At 34.4% G+C, this 16,961-nt stretch overlaps 1 protein-coding gene across 16 annotated transcripts in view; it reads left to right on the top strand.

The window, feature by feature from the left end:
- The window catches only part of SOX5 (SRY-box transcription factor 5), a 930,253-nt gene that overhangs the window by 615,786 nt on the left and 297,506 nt on the right, over nt 1–16,961 (top strand). For all 16 annotated transcript variants that reach the window (XM_042991948.1, XM_042991946.1, XM_042991954.1 and 13 more), the window contains one exon: nt 10,111–10,321. In XM_042991948.1, the coding sequence (XP_042847882.1) occupies nt 10,111–10,321 (211 nt within the window). The remainder of the gene's footprint in view (nt 1–10,110; nt 10,322–16,961) is intronic.

Here is a 16,961-nt window from a genome sequence, read left to right as displayed (position 1 = left end):
AAACAGCCTCAGGAAATTATGTTTTATATTATGAAGAAATAGTTGGGCCAGCGTGGGAATTTTATAAGAGTATGTAGACTGCTTAATGCCTTATCTTTATTTTGGAATGAGAACTGAAGCTGTGCTCTTTAATCTCAAATCATTGCATAAGGTCAAATCCTGCTAAAGGTCCCTTTCAAAGAAAAAGTGTTACTTTTGCTGTGATCATAGTGCTCTATTGAGAGTCTTAATTAGTATAGAAAAATAGGCCTTTAGCTTTTCTTTTTGTTTTTTTGTTTTTGTTTTTGTTTTTAATAGGAAGATGGGATTAGTCTAATGACATAACAGAATGAACTGATTTTTGGCTATGAAATCAGTGTGATCTAGTGAGGAGACATACTGGTAAAGGGACTCTGTTCAAGTACTAGAGGAGAGAGGATAATAGGAAAAGTGGAGAGTTAGCTTGTAATCTTTCCTTCCTCATATTACCTTTGTTGCCATTTTGTATTTATAGCGTAAGGGAACTAAAAGGTTTGTTTGCAAGAGAATCTAGCGGTGCCAATGTTCTTGTGAAGAAAAAAAAATCTTGATATGTCTATTTTACAAGAAGAAAGAAATATGAACGAAAAGTAGAAATATGGCATAATTGGTGTCATGTATTTATGAAAAATCATTACTGTAATTCTTTTCAGACTTTGACTTTAAAAAGTTTTATTTCATAATGAGGAGTGATTGAACATTCTTTCCTTGATCATTTCTCTGAGTTATCACTTTGTGGAGAACCAGGAAACTGTGAAATGTGAAGATTGAGTGGCATGATAATGGCAACAAGAGATAAAAAGCACACTAATGTCACATGTGTCACATGACAGTTTGTGGACTCTTTTTTTTTCCTTAAGATAAAGTTTGTATTAGCTTATCTTTAAAAAATGGTCCACCTTAAAAAAGTTTAAATTAATCTTTTTAAAAATTTTTATTTATTTATTTTGAGAGAGAGAGAGAGAAAGAGAGAGCATGCTCATGTGTGCACGTGCAAGCAGGGGACGGGCAGAGAGCAACCAAGAGAGAATCTCAAGCAGGCTCCACGCTGTTAGCCCAGAGCTATAGACAGGCTTGATCTCATTAACTGTGAGATCATGACCTGAGCAGAAACCAAAGGGTTGGGCATTCAACCGACTGAGCCACCCGGGTGCCCCTAAATTAATCTTTAAAAAATTGGTTCCATGAATGCAGTTTTATTTTAGCAGAAAGAACTATGAAGTTACATAAATGTGCAAAAATACTTTTTTTTTTTTTTTTTTTGGTGGGGTAGGTGGGGAAAGGGGTTTGTCTCTTGTTAATATCTTCTCCATTTTCCTAGTAAAGAGACTGGCTTTTTCTATATTTATTTTTATATATTATGTGTTTTGTTCATGGTTATATCCTAATATAATGCTTAGAGCTTAATTTAACAAATACTTATATAGCTCTTGTCATTTCCCAGTTGCCATTTTTATGAGTTTTATGATTTGTAATACCTGTATTAACTCATGTAGTCTCCTAACTCCTATAACTCATTATTTTGTAACTCATAGTCCACTAACAACTCATTGAGGTAGATACTAGTATAATCCCCATTTTATAGATGAGGAAACTGAGGCACAGCAAGATTAAATAACTTATCGAGGGTCACACAGCTGGTTAATGGTGGAACTAGGATTTGAACCAAAGCTATTGGCTTGATTCTCTGTGCTTAGATGCCATCATTAACTGCCTTACAAGTTAGCATTCAAAACATTTATGTTACATGGATGAAAGAGAAAATTGAGTGAATGAAATAGTATTTATTTTTTAGTAAGCATTCTCATTACTGTTAAATTCTAGAGATCAATGATACTGCGTAATAGTACATATGGTATTACTTATCATTAATTATCCCCTTTCATAGATTTGGAAACTGAGGTTTGGAGAGTTAAGGTAACTTGCCAAAGGTTGCATAGTTAATAAATGACAGAGCCTGGATTTGAACTCAAACTTCTTGACTCCTGACTCCGGTTTGCTTAACCAGTGCTTTCTACTGCTTTGCTGACATCATGTTATACTGCATGGAGGATCACGGTTTATTTCACATATCACTGAATATGTAGTCAGTTCCCAATTATAAATGATGTTAGCAAACACTTAGCTTATTAATTTTGCTGGGGGTCTGCTCTGTGTAAGAAACTGTGTCCATTGCTCGCCATTTCCTAAACGGATCACTATTTGAAGAATTCCTCACATTTCATTTCTTCCTCCAGACTCAGAGTGAATAGGCATTTAGTCAAGTTTATTAACAACTATTGTAAGGATGCTCTGGAGGCTTCTTAGGAAAATGATAGATGAATTATTATATGCAATTAGTGGCTGGTTACAATAAATGTTTTTTTTTCTTTATTTCTTAAAATAGTATTATATAATTTACAATTCTAGTGTTAAAGAAAGTGTTTTGACATGTAACCTAATTTTTATTTAGAAACATCTTATGGTTGACCTTTGAGCCCTCAGGGAAGAGATCATCAGATGTCTTAAAATGTATTTGCTAGATTGTTTAAACACAAGTAAGACACAGCACAGAAATAATCCTCAGGAAGATAATGAGACTGTCACAGCACAAAATGTTCTTTGTTTTTACAGGTTCTATTAGTTAATGTATTAGAATACTCTAAATGCCACTTTTGCTTATTAAGTGGTTTTGAGAGCACATGAAAACATACAGTTTATTCTTGAATGCAGCATTTCTGAGATTCTTAGTAAGTGTGATTCTGAAGGAGTTTTTAAAAAGCAACCATTAGAAACTTCTGCCCGTGTAACATCTACTCTCAGATGAAGATACTTTCCAAAACTGTTTTTCCTATCTGTACAGTCTCTTACTGAGTCAGAAAATTTGCCCTTAAATTTCTGTTTCACTCACTGGAATTAAATTAGATGGCATATATGATATTGGTTTAAAAAACAACAAAGGAAACCTACTATTATTATGTTATTTTTATATTATAAATCAGATTAAACTATTAATAAATTCAAACCACATTTTAGTACATTTCTTAAAACCATCCATTTCCACAATGCAATTTTGACATAAATCTCAGATTTTCCAGGAAATCAGCAAACAGAAGCTTGTTTCAACATGTGCCAAAATGACTGTTAAAAAACTAAGTCAACATCATTTCCCTCCAACATATATTGGCCATTCTTACCCTCCACCCCATCACTTCCCCCGCCCTGCGATATGTTACCATTCAGCTCTCTTCTGAAACCCATTAAATTCCATCATTTTTGTGATGCATTGTGACCACTGCAGGTTTTAGTCATCTCCCCCTTTGCCTCTCTAACTCTTAGTTTTTTTCCTCTACCAGTAGTTTTCAGGCTTACTGAGTATCGGTCTCCCCTGGAAACCTTGTTAAATCACATAGTTGGGCTTCACCCTCTGAGTTTCTGATTCAGAAAGTCTGGGGTAAGTCCCGAGAAAAATGTATAAAGTACCCTCAGGTGATGCCAGTCATTTTGGTTGAGCAGACCACCATCTGAGAACCGTATCTATACAAATTACCTGTCTTGTATTATTTAGCCCCATGTGAATGCATTTTAAGATAAAATGTGCTTTTAAATGTTTATTTAGTTTTCTGATCAATAATTAAATATGAGCCTAAGCTAACATTTCATCTCCACGCTTGGCAAAAAAAGAAAAACCAAGTTAGACTTTTGTTGAATTTCCATCCTATTGCACAGGGAAGGAATCTTTAAAAGATTCCATATTTTTAGACTTTGAAGAAACATCAAACAGCTTTCACTTCTTCTGTTTGCACTGTCCAAAACACATAAAAAATTTTGAAATATGGACTAGATCCTATATTTGAAATATAATGGAGCCATTTTTATAAAATAATAATCTTTCACTTAAACTTGATGAGGTCTGTCACTATTTAAAATATTAGATCAGCCCCAAGAGTGGGTTGTGTCTGTATTACAGAGACAGATGAACTTCTAAGGTTTCTGTAATATTCTTTAAAAATTAGAACTAATCAGTATATGGAATGTAGAACTTTCTCCATGGATTATAGAGCAAAAAGATGTAGTACATATTTTAGTATTTTAGAATTTCTTCCTATTTTTAAAATTGTGAAGATTTAATGATTTTTAAGGACTGAGAGTACTAATTTTCAGGGAATTTCAATATCTCATAAGATTTTGAAATAATAAATATAAGTAGCCCTTAAAAACTGACTTTGGATTCTTCCAAGACTAGCATCGTATGGTCAGAAACCCCTAGGGAACTTAAAAAAAGAAGCATATGTATCACTTGTTGGTCACTAGATTGACTTATGAACTATTCATCTAATATCTGGAATCTCGATTGGTCTATGTTATACTGATTCAAACTTTAAGAATTGTTGATCTTATAAAACTTGGTAAAGTTTGTTTTTCAAATTCAGTAATTTTACAAAAGTATTATTGGTGGCTTTTTCTAGTATAGAAAGGTGACAAGTCCTGATGAGGTCTGTGTCTAGGTAACTATGAAAATAGGCCCAAACAAAAGTGTTTCTGTCAGGTTTTATTCTGTGAACCACTGGACTTAAATACACATCAGGCAGCTTTTTTTTTTTTTTTTTTGTAAAGCAAAAGTTTAGAAAAGATTTTAAATTGGATAGCTTTAACACCAGTAGTAATCACAAGTATAACAGACACCCTTCAGAGATCTTACTATAAGTGCTTACTTTTGTTTTATAGGTCTCAGGAACTGACCATATCCTGTTCCCAGAATACTGAATTTGATCATGTTCACCAAAGAAAGACTCTTAGTGTTCTCTGTTGAGCTTTTTTAAGTGTTGGTTTTTGCCTCAGTGTATCCTTCATATGTTTACATTCTGTCTTCAGGAAAATTCATAGTTGAAACTGAACTAGTATGCTTTTTAAAACTGGAAATATTCATTTATAAAAGTTAGCAATTTGTTCTGCCTTCCATTTTGAATTCACGTGCATGTTATCCCAAGGTGATCGCTGAGTTAAGAAGCCCAAGATTGCCATTAGTAATGCATTCTTTTCTTCGAGGTGTTTATTATTCTTTAAAGTATAATTAAAATACTAATTTCCTTCTAGATGCTTATCTTAGGAACAGTAAAAGTTTCATTTATTAGCATATATATCTTTAGCTAAATTTATCTGAATAAAATATCAATGAAATCTATAGTTTGAGGCTCTTTTTTGCAAGTATTAACTGGTCACGTTAAAATCATCTAATTATATGTATTGATGAGTTTAGAGTATGATTCTGGGAAGATACACATTTAGGTCAAAGCTTCTTGTCCTGAAATCTGTGATTTACAAGAGTTTCTAGGGGATTTTATGGAGACAATTCACATTTGGAACTATGAAAGTAGAAAATTAACTCTCTAACACTGTACGTGTAATTGTGTGTGCAATTGCATGAGTGTGTGTCTGCCTGTTTGCATGTGCATGTGTGTTTGGGAGAGCATCTCCAGCTATCATCAAGAGATCTATAACCCGAAAGGATAATCAATTCAGGGCATCATTAAGAACTTTAATGAAAAACTACCATAACCAATAAAGCTTTAAAATTAATTGCGTATTTACACAATAATCAGATACTGTTTTCTAGTACTAGAGTGAATGTGGCATCTCCCAACTTGACAGAGCAGGTGCGATTAGTGCAATTTAGTTTCAAAATAGACATTTGTGATAACATATCTTTTCACCTGTTTTTAAAAGAATTTAAGGAATGACCAAATAATGTAGCTTTTTAAATTGAGATATAATTGACAAAATATTTTATTCATTTTAGGTGCACAATGTAATGATTCAATATTTACGTATTATGTGCAATGATGACAATAAGTCTCGTTAACATCCATCACCACACATAACCATTTTTTTCTTGTGATGAGAATGGTCTAGATCTACTTTCTTAGCAGGTTTCAAATACACAAACAATATTATTAGCTGCAATCACCATGCTGCACATGACACCCCCAGGACTTAATTTATTTTATAACTGAACATTTGTACTTTTGCCCACCTTTACCCATTTAACCTAAGTAATACGGCTTTGAAGAAATTTTTCAAATTTTGTTTTGCCTTGCCCTGTTGATATTTACAAAAACAGCACATTACCAGAAAAACATGACCATGTTAAAGCTTGTTCATACTTTCTCTAGGTATCTGTAGTTCATTTTATGCTACCTCTATGAAATACCAAAAATCATGAACTTGCACTAATGAGAATCTAGTTAAAGATAGTCGAAACTTTCTGTGCTGTGTTTTTTTTTCCTAAATTAAAAACTTTGTTGTACTAGAAAGGATGCTAGTGATGCCCATACATATTAAGGAGCACCTGGCTGACTCAGTGAGCAGAGTGTGTGACTGGTTTATATATACAATGGAATACTACTTAACAATGAGAAAGAATGAAATCTGGCCGTTTGCAGCAACATGGATGGAACTGGAGGGTATTATGCTAAGTGAAATAAGTCAGGAAGAGAAAGATACCATAAGTTTTTATTCATATGTGGATCTTGAGAAACTTAACAGAAGACCATGGGGGAGGGGAAGGGGAAAAAAAGTTAGAGAGGGAGGGAGGCAAGCCGTAAGAGACTTAAATACTGAGAGCAAACTGAAGGTTGATGGGGGATAAGGGAGAGGGGAAAGTGGGTGATGGGCATTGAGGAGGGCACCTGTTGGGATGAGCACTGGGTATTGTATGGAAAACAACTTGACAATCAGTTATATTTAATATTAAAAAAAATTCATTCTTTTTAATGGCTCGGTAATATTCCATTGTGTCTGTATACCACATTTTTATCCATTCATTGGCCAATGGGCATTTGGGTTCTTTCCGTAATTTGGCTATTGCTGATAATGCTCCTATAAACATCAGGGTGCATGTGCCTCTTTGAATCTGTATTTTTGTATCCTTTGGGTAAATACCTAGTAGTGTAGTTGCTGGGTCGTAAGATGTTGCTAACTTTTTGCAGAGTCTCCATGCTATTTTCCAGAGTGGCTGCACTCAGTTTAGGAATGCATTTTTTAAAAATTTATTTAAATAAAGATAGATACAGTAAGCATATCCCTTCCTTTGTCTCATGGTTGCAACAGTGACAAAGGAGGCAGGATTAGGTAAAGCGTGTTCAAGTGTAACAAAGATTATCAACTTTGTTCTAAAAGTTTAGAACCCTCTTTTATCATTAGACTTTAGAAATCCTGCCTCGCAGTTCTGAGAGCTCTACTGCAAAATATTGAAGCTTGCCTTTAGCACTCACAAAAATTTGCTGAAATATATATTGCTGGTCTGGACCATGAACACTTCTGTTAGTAGACTCTGGATGTTCGCCTGCCAGCAAAGTGAAGAGGAAAATGCAGTCATTACTTTAGGTACAGTAAATGTAATCCCAGGGAGGAAATGGACAATTATAGGACTTTCTTGACTGAAGAGTGCCAGCACTCTTTATCAAGCTATTCACCATGCAAATGAACAGTGGAGTCCCACCCTACAATATCTGGTAACCACATAAAACTGTTAAAGGGATTAACAGTGCTAGAGGCTGAAATGTAATCAGACAGGTGAAATAGCCAGATGAGAAGATATTTGTTCATGAGCTAGCCTTGATAATTAACTTTTAATACTGTTGTAGTAACTGAGTTTAGAATACTTGTGAAATGATGGTAACCTCTTTAAATATGCCCTGCTTTGCAAGGTGTAAAAAATTAGAGACATGCAAAATGGGATGTTATTTTGTTTTACTTTAGTTTGGAATATTTTCTGATACCTTAATCGATGTGATTGTATATAATTTGGTTGTCTTTCCCTCTACTAAAGATTCTATAGAAAGATATTTGTAGTTTTCAATTATGGGCAATGAAGTGCAGCTGCCAAATTCTTGTTTGTTACGTTTGTCATCACATAATGTGATATATCATATCATATAATGTGTATAGAATAGAAATGTTCAAAGTGAGGCTAATATTGGGGTTATTCTGCTTTGACCCTGGAAATAAGTGAGAAGAAAGATCTGTGGAAAATGAATACAGAGATTTTGCTATATTCTGATTTGATGATGAAACTGAACTAATGTGTGTTATGGACCATTCATAAAAACATTCCTTAGTTTACTGAATGGATTTGTGATTGCTTTTGTCAGGTGTGTGTGTGTGTGTGTGTGTGTGTGTGTGTGTGTGTGTGTGTTTATGGATTTGCTTGTATTTATGTGTGAGTTTTAAATAAATAATTCTAGAAGTGTACCTTCACTTAGCCCGAAGGGGCTTGTAATTATTACATTGTGCATATTGATTTCCAAATCCAAGTACATTATAAGCTAAGATTCATATATGAAAGTATTATCTATGGAATATTCATTTAAGACATAGTAATGTTTTCTGCATATTCTGTAATGTTTATAAGAAATAGAAGCCATTTTGGGTGTAGAATTATAATTTTGAAGATTCTGTTTGCACACATTTCTTACTTTTACTTTCTCCACATTGCCTAGTCTCCCTCAACACACTGATGCTTACACCGTAGCTAATGCCTTGTATTATTATCCTTTAACAAAAAGTCATATGAACATATTATGATTATATTTGTATTGACATCTCTATTTTAATCTGCTTTTAGAAGTTAAAATGACAAATATTTTAGTATATTTTTTAACTAGTCAAATATGTTAGAATTAACCTTAAAAACGTTAGATATCAAATCAGTGTGATTTGTCACTGTTCTGGGATCAAGGGATCCTATTAACATGTCTTACAGAAGAAATGTATAAACAAGAATATAATCTATTATTCTGAATATTTGATGTGTGTACATTCAAATATATTTCTATTTATTTTTTATTTTTATTTTAGAAAGAGAAAGAGAGAGTGGGGAGGAGGCAGAGAGAGAGAGAGAGAGAGAGAAAGAGAGAGAGAGAATCTCAAGCAGGCTCAGTGCTCAGCACAGATTCCAATGTGGGGCTCAATCCCATGACCCAGAGATCATGACCTGAGCTGCAGTCAAGAGTCTGGACACTTAACTGACTGAGCCACCCAGATGCCTTTCAAATATGTTTTAATGGAAACTTTTAATACTCTAGAATTAAGAACTGTACTTAGAGACTAACTTCCTCAAAGATCTTAGGATACAAGTTTTTTAAGAAATCTGCTTTGTGAGAAGTTAAAGGATTATGGAAGTAAGAGATTATAAAAGGGAAACCTTTAAGTATGAAAATTAATTTTTCTTTATCATTTCAATAACACTCCTCTTGCACATGTATGAAAAATCAATTTAGTACCTTTATACAAAATATACCACAAATATTAGGTAGATGGCTACAGTTGGATAAGAAATTATGGGGAAAATAAGGATAAAAAGAACATCAAATATGTTTTCAAATTTTAGAATTATAGAATAAATTCTTTTCATACACATACACAAATATGAACAGGGAAAGATTGCAAGAACCTTTCTTTTGTAGGACATGTGAGGCTTACAGTGCAAAATAGAGAAGAATATTGACAGAAACAATGCTTGCAGTAACAAATAGAATTGGAAACATCTTTGGCATAGGCAGAAATAAACTTTCAGTATTCCTATCTGATGTCAAAATAACCTGTGTGGCTGATGCTTTCTCAAAAGCATGAGAGGGAGGTGGAGAACTAAAAAAGGACCCTACTTTAATTAGGAGCACCATCAAGAAGAGGCAGATATTTAAAATGAAATTTGAAGTGCATGATGTTACTTATTTAAATATTGCAATATCATGAGGATGTTTAGGACAGATGACTTGTGCATTTGATGTTCATAGGAAAATCTAAGACTTTCAAAGCAGGAAAATACATGTAATCAATACAGGCTTTGTGTAAGGCTTTTTTTCCCATTTGTTTTCAGTCTTAAGGCAGAGAATCTCCATATTTTTATTTCTTCTGTGAATTGATCTTTGACTCACACTGTATGAGCCTGTAAAGTTAATGCATTCTTTTTTTTAAAATTTCTTTCTTTCTTTTAGTCTTGCAGAATGAAGTTTTGCTTTTTCATGCTTTAGCTAAATAAGCCACCTAACCAATTAAAAAACAAATAAAGCTTCCAGAATTAAAATTTTTTTCCTTTGCTTTCTCTTTCAGGAAGTTGATGGCAATAAAGTTATGTCTTCATTTGCCCCACACAACTCATCTACCTCACCTCAGAAAGCAGAAGAAGGTGGGAGGCAGAGTGGTGAGTCCTCGTCGAGCACGGCCCTGGGAACTCCCGAACGGCGCAAAGGCAGCTTAGCTGACGTTGTTGACACCTTGAAGCAGAGGAAAATGGAAGAGCTCATCAAAAATGAGCCAGAAGGTAAAGGTTAGCAGAGAAAGCAAAGTTGCTTCCATCTCCTGATTTTAAGAGTTGGGTTTTAACTTCTAGTTCTGTTTGTTTGTTTTTTTTTTTTTTTAACTTATACTCAAAGTTAAATTATACGAAATGGAAACCTAATGCTATGAAGATGGAGAGATATTTTTTCCAGAAATATTTCAGTTTGTCCCAGTGTTTTAAATCATTAATTTCTGTTATGATGTCTTCCTTACTTTCACACATGGGTAAATTGTGGTTTAGTAAAACTTAAAGATTCAAGAATAGAATGTGAGAGCGGAGCCCGGAATAGGCACCGCCTACAACCCCAAATATCTGCAGGCTGGTTTGTTCATCTCCAGTTTTTGTCCCCAAGGCCATTTCACAACTTTATTAAATTTTATAATCTTTATTCATGAATGCATCTTATATTACCTTAGTTCAGTCTGTTCCAAGATTAATATGGTTTAGGCCTATTGTATATTTTAAAATCATTGATTATTCTCTGTTAGCTATGCTGAAGTTCCCATTTTGTTCAGCTTCCATGATGCCTTTCTTTTAAGATTTCATCTTCTAAATCTCTTTAATAGTTACTGGTAGTAGCCAATGGGTGATATGCACATGAAGTAAAATTCAAGCAAACAAACAAATAGAACAACCGATGCCAATTACACAGTTTATGTATAACTGATAGTCACCCTTTATGTTCTAGATGTTCACTAACTCCTATTTAAACCTGTATTCTTCCTAAGCACGGATGCCACATTGCACACAAGAGCATGCCTTCTACTTAAGAGTCAGATGGAAATTTAAAACAAACAAAAAATAGTGACATAAAAAGACATATTTTACACCAAAAATATACTGCATTTATACTCTGTAACACTGAGTTGGGCTCATTTCTAGTCTGTTGTTAGGACACTGGCAAATTATGAGTATATATGGCACAAAATGTATGTTAACCAGTATATTTGGGAGTCATATGGTAATTAAATATTTCTGGGTTCCTACCAGATGCATAGCTGGGACATGGATTTTAGTTATAATTTATGTAATTCACATGATCTTACAGTTGGAAAGAGTTTTAGAGATAATCTAGTCAGCCAAAGACTTTTGGCTTTCATCCATGTGGAGATAAAAATGGGGTTTTGAGGAGGACCTAGACAATTTTTTTAATGTGATGGAATTTTTCTTGATATTAAAAATACTATCTTCTTATTTAAGAAGTGTTTAAAAACACATAAAAATTAAAAGGAACATAAAAATTGCTTACATTAGTAGCTTTCTGATATAACAACTCTTATCCTTATGATGCATTTCTCTTTAATCTTTAGTTTCACATGTTCTGTTCGTTTTGCACAATCAATTTTATGCTTTTAAAATTATTTTGTATCTTTTAGGTTGTGATACATTATCATTAACTAGAGTCCACAATTTCTTCGTATTTTATTAGTTTTCACCAGTATGCTTTATCTGTTCTAGGATGTCATCAAGGATAACATGTTACATTCATTTGTCATGTCTCCCTGGGTTCCCTTTGGCAGTGACAGTTTCTCAGACTGTTTTTGTTTTTGATAACCTTGAAAGTTTTGAGGAATACTGTGCAGGTAGAATGTAGAATATCCCTCTATTCAAAGTGTCTGGTGGTTTTCTCTTGATTGAACTAGGGTTATATGTTTGGGGAGGAAGGTCATAAGGTAAAGTACCATTTTTGTCACATAATATCAAAGGTACTTACTCTCTATTTGATTTATGAATTTGATGTTGACCTTGATCACCTGGCTGATAAACAGTGTTTGTCGGGTGTTTCCACTATAAAGCTACCCTTCCTGCCCCCTTTCCATACCCTAGTCTTTGGAAGAGAGATGCTGTGTGCAACCCACATTTAAAGAGTAGGGAGTTGTGTTCCCCCTCTTTAGAGTACAGTATCTACATAATTAATTTGGAATTCTTCTGCATGAGAGATTTATCTTTTCTCCATCATTTATTCATTCAATAATTTATTTATCTAAGTATGGACAGCATGGATATTTTATACTTGCACTTATAATCCAATTCTACTTTATTTTGTTGCTCAACTTGTTTCAGCTTTGGCCATTGGAAACTCTTTCTATTGACCGCTGTGTCATGTTGACATATCACGGTGATTGTGGGTAGTTTTTTTTTTTTTTTTTTCTTGAGCACGTCTTGACTTTCTGGAACTGTAAGGTGCTGCAGACTCATTTGGGTATTACATGCCCTGGTTCTGGAATCAGCCATTTCTCAAAGAAGCCCTGGTTTCTTTTATTGGAGAATGGTATTAGAAAGCCAGATCTGGACACAAAGTGTGTTCCTTGCTACCAAGGTGTCCTTGCCTTTAGGGCCTTTTATCTGACAGAACAAAGAAATATATGTGTGCGTGCTAACCTTTATACATACATATCTATAAATATTTCTATGTCTAACTGTCTATATATTAGGCGAAACAGAGTTCTTACTAATGTGTGCAACTGTAATCCATTTCCACATGGATCATTCCAGCCTTATTCCTTGTTGATGCTTCCATTCCCATCCCAACTGTGAGTAACCCAGAACCTACCATCCACCGTCCATTTGCTTATTGTTCAACTCCCGTATATATGTATAACAGTATCAGAATTTTTAACTGATACTGCCATGGGAAACATTCTTATAAATAGAGTATAGTACTTATGTGCAATTCCTTTGCCTTTAGTTTTACAGATTCCATTCATTTCAAAAATTACTTAGGTAATCTTTCCTCTATCTCATTCAGTGAGGTTTTTCCAAGCATTTTTAATACAATTAAATTCTTTCTGTGGTTTTTCCTGGTATCTCTCAAATTTTTAAATTACCTTGTAGAATCTTCTTACATCAAGGTTCAATCTTTGTATTGTACATTTCTGACATGTTTTGACAAATGTATTTTGTCACTTGTCCACCATTATAGTATCATTCAGAACAGTTTGATAACCTTAAAAATCCCCTATGCTTTGTTTATTCCTTCCTCCCTCTCTCCCCAGAATTCTAGGCAATCTCTGATCTTTCCACTATCTCTGTAGTTTTGCCTTTTCTAGACTGCCGTACAATTGGAAGCATACAGTATGTATCTTTCAAACTGGCTTCCTTCACATATCAATGTGCATTTAAGTTTCCGTCATATCTGTTCATGGCTCATTTCTTTTTAGCCCTGAATAAAATTCCATTGTATGAATGTACCACAGTTTGTTTATCTATTCACCTATCAATGGACATCTTAGTTTCCAGTTTTTGGTTGTTAAGAGTAAAGCTTCTGTAAGTATTTATGTGAAGGTTTTTGTGTGGATATAAGTTTTCAGCTCAACTAGGTAAACACCTAGGAATGTGATTGTTGAAATGTATGGTAAGATTATGCTTAGCTTTTATAAGAAACTGCCAAACCATCTTTCAAAGTGGTTGTGAGACTCTGCATTCCCAGCAGCAACGGATGTAAGTTCTTGTTGCTCCATACCCCACCAGCATTTGATATTGTCAGTCCTTTGGATTTTATCCATTCAGATTGGTTTGTGGTGGCATCTCATCATTTTCATTTGTAGTTTCATGATGACATGTGATGTGGAGCATCTTTTCATATGTTGTATTTGCCATCTGTATATCTTCTTTGTGTATGTTTACATCTTTTGCTAGTTTATTAATTGAGGTGTTTTTTTTTTTAATTGTTCAGTTTAAAGAATTCTTTGTGTATTTTGGATACAAGTCCTATATCAGGTATCTGTTTTGCAAATATTTGATTCCCGGTTGTAGCTAGCTTCTTTTTTTTTCTTTTAACATTTTCTTTTGTAGAGCAAAAGTTTTTAATTTTCATCAAGTTGAACTTACCTCTTGTCTTGCAAGGATCATACTTTTGATGCTATAGCTAAATGTATGTTGCCTAACCTAATGTCATTTAAATTTTCTCCTCTGTTATTTTCTACAAGTTATGTAGTTTTGCATTTTACAATTTAGTTCTATGATCTGCTTTGAGTTACTTTTTGTAAAAGGTTTAAGTTCTCTGTCTAGTTTGTGTTTTTGCATGTAGATGTCCAGTTGTTCTAGCTCCATTTGTTGAAGAGAATATCATATCTCCACAGAATTTCCTTAGTTCCGTCACCAAAGTTAAGTTGAATGTATTTGTGTGGGTTTACTTCTGCCCTCTATAGTCTGTTCCATTGATCAATTTGTCTATTCTTTTGCCAATACCTTGCTGTCTTAATAACTATGACTTCAAAGTTGAGAAGTGTCAGTCCTCCAACTTTGTTCTTTTACTTCAGTACTGTGTTAGTTATTCTGGGTCTTTTGCCTTTCCCTGTAGACTTTAGAATTGGTCTTGCCATCTACAGAATTACTTCCTGGGAAGTTGGAAGAATTGGTATTTTAACAGTGTTCAATCTTTCTATCCATGAATACAAAAATATTTCTCTACTGATTAAGATTTTCTTTGATTTATTTTCAGTTTCATAGTTTTCTGCATATAGATCTTTTACATATTTTGTTACACTTATACACAGTATTTTCATGATGTATTTTTATTTATTTGTTTAACATTTATTTTTAAGGGAGAGAGAGACAGAGACAGAGACAGAGTGTGAGCAGGGGAGGGGCAGAGAGAGAGGGAGACATGGAATCTGAAGCAGGCTCCAGGCTCTGAGCTGTCAGCACAGAGCCAGACATGGGGCTCAAACTCACAAATAGTGAGATCATAGCCTGATGAAGTTGGATGCTTGACGAGTTGAGCCATCCAGGTGCCTCTATATTGTATGTTTAATTTCAAATTCTAACTGTTCATTGCTGGTATAAAGGGAAGCAATTGGATCTTGAATATTAACCTTGTATCCTGTGACCTTGCTTTACTTAGTTATTATCTCCAGGAGTTTTGTTTATTCTTTAAAGTTTCCATATAGACAATAATGTTATCTGTGAATGAAGACAGTTGTATTTCTTCCTTCCCAGCATGTATACTTTCTATATCATTTTCTTGTCTTACTGCATTAGCTGGCTTCCAGTACGGTGTTGAATAAGAGTGGTAAAATGGGACATCTTGCCTTGTTCTTGGTTGTAAGGAGAAGGCTTCTAGGTATCATTAAATATATTAGCTGTGGTTTTATGTAGATATTCTTTATCAAGTTGAGGGAATTCCCTTCTTCTTCTAGTTTGCTGAGAGTTGTTACCATGAATGGTTATTAAAACTTGTCAATTTTTTTTCATCTATTTAGATGATTTATTTTTTAAGGTTTTATTTAAGTTCCAGTTAATTGAAAAAAAAAATTCCAGTTAGTTGACATGTAGTGTAATATTACTTTCAGTTGTACAATATAGTGATTCAACACTTCTATACAACATTGGGTGCTTATCACAAATGTGCTCCTTTTTTTATGTTTATTAATTTTTGAGAGAGAGAGATTGGGGGAGGGGCAGAGAGAGAGGGAGACACAGGATATGAAGCAGGCTCCCGGCTCTGAGCTGTCAGCCCAGAGCCTGACACCAGGCAGGAACTCACGAGCCTGTGAGATCATGACCTGAACCAAAGTCTGTTCCTTAATCCACTGAGCCACCCCCGTATCCCTTATCACAAGTGTACTCCTTAATCCCCATCACCTATTTCACCCACCCACCCCCACACTGGTCTCCCCTCTGGTAACCATCAGTTTGTTCTCTATAGTTAAGAGTCTGTTTCTTGGTTTGCTTTTCTCTCTTTTTTCCCCTTTACTCATTTGTTTTGTTTCTTAAATTCCACATATGAATGAGATCATATGGCATTTGTCTCTCTCTGATGGACTTATTTTGCTCAGCATAATACACTCTAGCTTTTTAGCATGTTCATGTGATGTGATTTTTGAATGTTGAACCAACCTTGCAAACTTGGAGTAAATTCCACTTAGTTGTGGTTTATAATATCTATATTAATGGATTCAATTTGTCGATACTTCATTAGGATTTTTTCATCTATGTTCATGAGTCATATTGGTCTAGAGTTGCTGTTACTGTTTTTTTTTTTTTTTAATGTTTTTGTCTGATTTTTCTAGCAAGATAATGCTGGATTCATAGAATGAGTTGGGAAGTGTTTCCCTCCCATGTCAATTTTTAATTTTTCTTTAAGATACGTTTGTGGCCCAGGTATAAGGTCTAGGAAGAACTACCAGGGCAGTGCTATATATTGGATTACAAAGTATTTTTGTGGGAGGAGAGTGTACTTGAGATGATGTTGTCCCTGGAAATTTGGTATATGACCTTGGTATTTCTCCAGGGTGTCATGTTGGCTTCTAAGTAGTTGCATAGACCCTTATTTTGGAGGTAAATGACAGGCCAGATCCAAGTGAGTAATTCCCCAAAGGAAAGAAGACCCTAGACAGTGCCTCCCAATTTGCTTAGCAGGTAACATTTTGAGGCATTGGGACTTAAGAGGAAAGTATATTATCTAGTAACAGCTACACAAGCAAAAGAGCAGAGATAGAGCATCCACAGCAGCAGGAGCTGATGTGAGGAAACATCACTATTACGTGTGGACATTATAGTGTTTTCATTATCGTATTTTCCACAATTGTTTTGCAGTTTTCCTCATACAGGTATATTAAAAGCTCAGCTCAAGATAATACTATGAAGGCATTGAGAAATGCAGAGATTGTCTTTATGG

This window comes from Panthera tigris, chromosome B4 (assembly GCF_018350195.1).
Source record: "Panthera tigris isolate Pti1 chromosome B4, P.tigris_Pti1_mat1.1, whole genome shotgun sequence".
Classification (NCBI taxonomy): Eukaryota; Metazoa; Chordata; class Mammalia; order Carnivora; family Felidae; genus Panthera; species Panthera tigris.
The sequence above is the reverse complement of the archived record's forward strand: the minus strand, read 5'-3'. Positions and strand labels throughout refer to the sequence as shown.